Raw genomic sequence first — 8,285 nt, forward strand, 5'->3', positions numbered from 1 at the left:
GCCGAAACTACCACTTCTTAATTAATGTTTAATTAGATCTTTATTAGAGCTATAACTACATTAATATAAACTATATATATATATATAAATCAATTATATATTTTACAAACAATTTAGGAACAAGGAACCTGTTGGTCCATCTAGGCCATCCCTTTCACTGAACTAAACTTAAAATAAAAACATTCAAGGCCTATCCTTATCATTCAAATCTTTATCAAGACTCCCCTTAAACTCCTTTAAATTAACTGAAACCATTACATCTGACAGCAACCCATTCCTAAGGTCAACCACCCTCTTAGATAAAGCTGTCTTAGCTGCAGATGACTCTTACCATATCAAAATCTATATGGCCCCTACTTCACCATTCTCACCATTAAATTTAAAAAAAAAAATGATGAATCAACACTATCTAATCCAATCAGATCCCCTCTAACTCTCTTTTTTTTAAGAAAAAACAATTTCAGATATCTTAATCTGCCCTCATACAACAACCTTTTCATCCCAGGTAAGGAGCTCAAGACTGAACATAATACTACTAATGTGACCCAGCCAATGAAATTATAACCTCGTTGGATGTGCACTCAAAAGGTCTGTAGATACAACCAAAAATCCTATTTGCCCTGCCACTAGCAACAACACATTGCTATGATGGCTTGAGAGACCAATCAACTGGAACACCAAAATCCTTTTCTTTCATAACACCATTAAGGTTATTCCCAACAAAATTATATTCAGAATTCAAAATATTATATCCCATGTGCATTACCTTGCATTTCTGCAATTTATTTGCCCAACTCACCAAATCATTCAACTCTGTTGGTAAAGCAGCAACATCTTTCTCACTGCTAGCAACACCCAAAACCATAAAATCATCAAATTTTAATAAATTTTATTTACCATTCCTTCATCTATGTTATTGATACAAACCAAAAAATTAGCATAGGTCCTACCATTAAGCCCTGAAGTACCCCACTTGTGTCATTAATTCATTCTGACTGAACTCCTTTTATAACAACCCTCTGTGTTCTTTCAACCAGCCAGTTTTCTAAACAATGAGCTAAACTACCGCCCACATCTACAGATATAATTTTTAAAAAGCTTTTATGTGGCACCTTGTCAAATACTTTCTGAAAATTCAAATCCACAACCATACTCTCATCTACATAAGCAGTAACCCCTTCAAAGAATGTCAAAAGACTAGTAAGACAAGGTTTTCACCTAGTGAAATTATGCTGACTATCTAACAAAATTTTATTAAATTTTTTTAATAGAATTTGCAAAGCATCTTTTATCAGACTTTCAAAACCTTTTCCCAAGACTGATGTAAGTATAATAGGCCTATAATTACTGGGCCAATTTTTATCGTCTCCTTTGAAAAACAAAGTAACATTAGCCAACTTCAAATCATCTGGCACCTGCCTATTATTCTAGGACTTTGGAAAAATGGTAACAAGTGGTTCGCATATCCAATCCTTCAAAACTATTGAAGAAATATTACCTGACCCAGGAGCTTTATTGTTCTTTAAACTTCCCAATTTTTTCTTAAATAGCTCAGAATTAATGTCACCATTTTGTTCAATCTTGTTTCTGTATTAGTAACAGTTCAGGATGATGAATATTGCATAAAGCTTCATTAGTAAAACTTGAAGTAGAATATAATACCCAGCCAACTCATAATAATCAAATATGAGCCTTCCTGGATCATCCCTCAAAGGCTCTACTCCAATCCTAACATTTTGCTTACTCTTAATGTATTTAATGAAATTCTTACAATTAGTTTTAACAGTTTCAGCCAACTTTTCTTCACTTAGTTTTTTCAATTCCCTAATTAACTATTTGACCAACTCTCTTGATATATATTTCTCCAAGTCTCCAATCATAGCAAACAACTTAAACTTCTTAAACTTATAATGCCTTTCTTTATTTTTATCCTTTATAACCTTTGTGAGCTAACCTACTTTTTCTACTTACAGCCACTCTATTTTTTTTCTATGTCGATCTTGAAGATTGAAAAATTCATTTCTAAAGTTTTCCACATTTAATCAGAATCTCCAATTAATTCAGCTGCCCAATTCACAACAAATAATTCACATCTCATCCCTACAAAATTTGCTTTTCTGAAATTTGGAACCAACATCTCACAATTCCTTATTTCTATGCAGCAAAACATCAAAAATAACTAAGCAACAATCACTTTCACTCAAATGTTCTCTAGTCCACATCCTATCAACTATTTCTGTATTGGAAGTTAACAATTTTGAAAAATACATTGTTCTTAATAGGTTCCTTGACTACCTGGTGAAGAAAACCACCCTGAACAAATTCTAAAATCTTGTCTCTCTCATGATTAGACTAACATTTCCTAATATATGTGCCCGATATTAAAATCTCCCATAATTATGACCTCATTAACAGTTTCTCATTAATTTCCTCAGTTTAATCTGGTGTTCTGTAACAAATTCCAACTAAAAGCCTTCTCCTCTAACAAAACTTAAACAAATTTAGCTTCATTGGTATTAACTTTGATATCCTCAACTTGAACAGAATGTAAGTCACATTTTACACATAAAACCACTCCTCCACCTCTTTTTAGTACTCTATTAAATACCATGTATCTCAAAGAAATTCCTGTCATCAAAATTGTTTACGTTTAATCAGGTTTCAGTTATTCCTTTTATACTAAAATCCTCTGTTCCAAATAATGCTCAAAAGTCATTATGTTATTTCTTATACTTCTAGCATTACAATAGTAACAGTTTAGCCTACAATTAGAACTATTTTTGTATTTTTATTCTTACACTAACTTTCTCTACAATCCTATTTTTCCTTCATTATTCTGCCCCTTACCATTTTCTAGTCCTAGTTTAAAGCTACCCTTTTAAAGTTGTATTAATAGCCCTTGCAAACAAGCCAGTCCCTACCCGACTGAAATTTAAACCAGCCATTCCCAAAACTTCTCTTTCTCCTATTGAACCAATCCCATAAATCCAACCAGCCAACATGCCCATCCTTACATATTAACTTAAGCCTAGCATTCAGCCCTCAATGACCTACTTATAATTTCATCCTCACAATTAAGTTTTTGCAGTATCCTTCACAGGATTAAGTTATGGCTCATTTCTTTGTTTTTTTATCAATCCCTTGTACTTATCACTTGGTTTCTCTGACTTACTCTTCTCTATGTGCACTACAAATAAATACTTCTAAACACAAACTAACAAACTTTAAATTAACTAAACTAACTTGATAATATAAAGATTGTAATGTGATCATTTTTCTTTTACACAACAATGTGTAGGATTGTAGGTAGTATTTATCTTCTAAACTCTAAGTTGTAGTGAAAGAAAACTACTCGTTTGAAATGTACGTACAATTATATGTTTTTGATATGTTAATATTGTCCTCAAGATAAAATAAACTCAAATAATCCAAACAATCATTTCGTAGGCAACAAATTTTGATACATCAATACTATTTGCAAAATAAAATAAATACCAATTTTTCCAAACTTTCTATAAACAAATCATTATTTCTGGGCACTGAACAATCTACACAATACCATATGCATTTTAAACGTTTGTCTTAAAAATGTCACAGTAGAGCACTTTCATAGAGTAGGTCAATAACTATGAACAATTGCAAGGAAAATATCTGGCTAGTTCCAAAATTTCTGAAATGAAGAGGATACTCCCTAATCACAACAAGCATGGGTACAAGAGACATATTATAGCACCTGCAATTTTGCTATTTATCTGAATGAGGAAGTTCATTACTTAGTAATGGCATCAAATGAAAGATACATTACCAAATATAATGATCTAAATGCTATTTAACATTAGTTCAATCATACAATTATGTATATACTAGTAATAAGTGTAATAACATTGTTAGAGGTGGATATTTTGAGAAACTGTTACTCAGAAAAGGATTTATAGTTCCTATCAGTAATCTGAAATAAGCATAATTTACAAAACAACATTTTCAAATTTTGTGTTTTGGGAAGACAAAAATGTGACATTATCACAAATGTATTGAGAAGCAACATACGATAAACTATGCACTAAGGCTTATTAGCATAATAATGATAGAATAAAATACAACTATCTTGTAATATATTCTAATATAAATTTATTATGATCATTAGAACATTGACTTTACGCTTGACATAATTTTAAATTAGGACCATTTCAAGTTACATCATGTGGGAGTGTTCATTAAGAAACATGCTCATGAAAATAACAGGTGAAAATGCCACTGATTAATAAACATCCAGTTTATATTTCTGGACATTTTTGAAAGAAAAGAAACATATTTTTTTACAGCCTGGGCCATTTTTCAAGGTCAGTGGAGTTAATGTTATATTGCAACTACAACCCATTTATACATAATGAATCCCAGAACATGTTTGTATAATATTATTCTTTAAAATACAGTATGAAATAAAATTTTGTCCTGTTTGTTTTGTTACATTAACAAAATGATTGACACTTTCACATTTTAATGCTATATTAATTTACTGATTTTGTTATTATTTATTTAAAATTGATTAGTACATTTACATTTTATCACATGGTTAAAAGATTGGCACGATTATGTGGATAAAGAATACCACTTCAGAAGCATTTGCCCAGGGAATCAAACATCTGCAGGTACAAGATGTGTCAGTACCTTTCACAACTTCCAGTGGAACACAAGTTCAGGAAACTAAAAAAGTGTGGTGTTCACACCTCATTCAAAATTTAAGAATACAGTTACTCATGAAACATAACACAATATCAAAAAAAAGGAAATTTAGTCTATTTCACACTAAAGTAGTCCAAGAGTTGGCAGTGGATGCTGTCAGCTGATTGCCTTCCCTCTAGTCAGCAGTTAAAATTAGAGATGATGGCATATTGCCTTAGTAACTTAATCATAACTCAAGAACAAAGAAACAACTAAAAAAACCCTCAAAGATGAAATTGAGAGCATATTTGGTAACAAAAGGAAACAAATTCAAGACTTTTGATCACAAAGCAACCTCATAATCACTAGGCCATGACACGCTGACCCAAAGCTAAACAAACTTAAATTGAAAAAATAATAATGAGAAAATCATAATAACACTATTTCAATTACTTGGATAATTGGAATAGTCAAAAATAGTAACAATCAGAAACACTACTTTTAATTAGTTGATTATTTTCATGACATCAGTTTAATTGTGATTTTGATTAACTGATTATTTCATATGAATATAATACTAATCAATATAATTGTAATTTTGACCAACTAATTATTTTGTGGTTCTAATTGATGTAATCAATGTTCAAAGGTGATAGAATATATCAACTAATTTAGTTAATTACAAAGCTCTAAAAACTATACTTGTGTTGAAGTAAAAGGTTCAAACTGATGCTATTTTGTCAAAACTATTTAAACTTTCTTCCTATGGGCTATGAAAGTTGTAAAAGAATAACATGTTTATTTTTACAAATATTGTAATTTTATGGTATAACTTTGCCCTCAATCAATGGGTGCATTCCACCAGATGCCGAAGAATTAATTATATTAAGTGTAAAGTAGTGCATATGGCATTACCTCATTTTGGATCACACTTTTAATAGATGGGAATTCACTCAAAAGTATGGTTGAAGAAACAGGCCTTGGTATGATGGGAGATAAATTACTTATTTTGGGATATATTTATAAATAAGTTAATTACAAGTCAAAAGTGTTAACTATCTCTTTGTACAAATTGCTAACTATGCCTCCCTTGGAATAATGTGTGCACTTTTGGTCTCTTATCTTGACAAAAGATGGGTAAGAGATGAACTTATTGAAACTTATAAGATATCTGATAACGGGCTACTGAGATATTCAGCCCAGTATTGGCGAGACCTGGTATGGGTTAATAAAATCTCTGAATCAGAGAGTGGACTTCCTGTGAAAAGTATATTTTTTTTGTTGTCGTTGTTGTTCAATCTACATCAGTATGTGTCACAGAGAACAGGCATTATGATTTTTATGCTACAATTATGAAATTTAAGGAATAAATCTTTCGACTACTGCTAAATATTTGTTTTATACATGCTTTCATCTTCATTAGTTCATGTGTATGTCTAAAGCTAAAATGTACTGCCAAACTTGAGTCAAGGTTCTAAGGGAATATCATCATTAAAAAAAAGTGATCTACATACCTCCCATTTTCTGAGTACTTCCTAAAAACATCACTGTCAACAGATGAGGATAGGTTGTTTCAAGTGCAACACACAAACTTTGAAAAGCTTGGCTACCTTTGTTTTGCAAAATATCTAACAGTTTTTCTGCCTTTGCTGTTGTACTTTCTTGATTACACACATCATTAACATCATCAAAACTCAGTGTTCCATTAGCTTTCAAACAAGGTATAAGACAATCTGTATCCACACAACGTACAAACTTTGGTCTCAGTTCACCAATCAACTCCCTATACTGTTCATTCATTTTTAATTTTACAGATGAAAACCTATGAAACCATTTGAAAAGTTATGACTGGTAAAAAAAATACACCACCATTTTTATTAAATATTTATACATTTTAAAAGAAACAATAACACTAACAACAACTAAGTTTAATTTTATCGGTATTGTAAATGCACAATGATAAATATATTCATGCCAGATAGCCAAACTCACTAATGGTAGAGTAGTTAGTGTTACACAGTTTAGAGCTGGGGCCTAGACTAATCAAGCTAAGGCAAGCCTAGGACTACAAGTTACAACTTGAAATACTACTAAAAGTAATACTAGTAGTAGTAGGAAGTAAAATCGAAAGCAACAGGGTTAATTTTTTATACATCTGTTTAAAATAGATCCAAACCCAATAACAGAAACAAAATGCCTTTAACTAAACTTCATTAATTACTTTTTGTTTTTTGGCATACATTTAACTTTTGAGACCACAAACAAATGTACATGTACGACCCAAATACACCCGCTCGGTACATAAAAACCGTGCCATTGACTTTTCGGTCAATCACAAGATTTTTATAGTGAGGTATTAATCATAAGACACTAAAAATATTTAGGAATTATAAAAATAGAAATATCGCAAAAATAGTTATATAAATCAAATTCATTATTAAATAATAATATCACTCCCGTAGTACTTTATGAAATATTTAAAATACCACAACTTAAGAACAGGTTCGCACAAATATGATGATGATTTTTATTGTTAATTCGGTTTTTTATTTAATAGTTTGACCTAGTATAACAAATATGTTATTTCCATTTGAAATATTATATTCTGTGATAAGATACACTTTTTCAGTATAAACATTTAGCTATTTCAACTTCAATTCTCAAGGTACTAGTATACATCTTGTGAGCAGTAATTCTATTGCACCAAATTTACTAACTTGCAAAATCTAAAACAATGAAATACTAGAATTTGATCAAAGGGTGGGGAAAATAATATTTCTAATAGTTTTGGGTTGAGAACTGGATGTAACGTTAAATTTTGTGTTTCAAAAACACGTTTACTTCGCTAGCCCGAGACACTTATTAAAATATTTAATGATCCCTGATCTACACCCATAGTATTTACATTTATTATACTGAATAAAAATAACACATCATACATTTTTAAGTGTAGAATATCGTCCTCCGGTGGCAATAACTCATTAATTTCTGGCTTATTTAAATGTGTTTAACACTAGTCTAAAGAATGACTGTAATAAATTCGTATTCTTGATTGTCGGGAATGCTAGCTGGATTATTTTGTTGGGAATTTTTATCTTTATTTTACGACAGCAACTTCAGTAAAATGAAAACTTTTTTGTTGCTCGACACTTCACCTTAAGGCTTCATAAGGAACTTTGTTTATTTTAGAGCAAAGCTACGTTAGGGTATCTGCTGTGTCCACCGCGGAGAATCGAGTCCCGGATTTTAGCATTCTAAGTCTAAACTTGCCATTATCCCACCTGGGGACTCATTAGAAACTTATCATTACAAACTGAGACACAAAGACTGATAAAGTCGTAAGCCGAAATATTGATATATTGTTACGTCTCCGTTTGTTAATTAACTTTCCGTAACTTCGTTCCGACGAAACTTTAGCGACACAAGTCCTTACTTAATAAAACTGGTTTATTCTTTCCGAATATAACTTTACGATACACTTAATTTCAACAATCGCGCTAAAACAAACGCTATAACAACGAACGTGCTCAATAATACTCTCTGACTGCAGATCAATTACTCACTGTCTATATACACATTATTCTCCTGTCACGTTGTCACCCTCTTTTAAATACCAGCTACCC

At 31.2% G+C, this 8,285-nt stretch overlaps 1 protein-coding gene across 3 annotated transcripts in view; it reads right to left on the reverse strand.

Annotated features, from left to right (window-relative positions):
* LOC106470925 (disks large homolog 5-like) overlaps positions 1–6,983 on the reverse strand; it is an 85,866-nt gene extending 78,883 nt beyond the window's left edge. For all 3 annotated transcript variants that reach the window (XM_022399574.1, XM_022399575.1, XM_022399573.1), the window contains exon 1: positions 6,177–6,983. In XM_022399574.1, the coding sequence (XP_022255282.1) occupies positions 6,177–6,462 (286 nt within the window). In that variant the 5' untranslated portion in view covers positions 6,463–6,983. The remainder of the gene's footprint in view (positions 1–6,176) is intronic.
* Between the last annotated feature and the right edge of the window lie 1,302 nt (positions 6,984–8,285).

The sequence above is a fragment of the Limulus polyphemus genome, unplaced genomic scaffold (assembly GCF_000517525.1).
Source record: "Limulus polyphemus unplaced genomic scaffold, Limulus_polyphemus-2.1.2 Scaffold4297, whole genome shotgun sequence".
Taxonomy (NCBI): domain Eukaryota; kingdom Metazoa; phylum Arthropoda; class Merostomata; order Xiphosura; family Limulidae; genus Limulus; species Limulus polyphemus.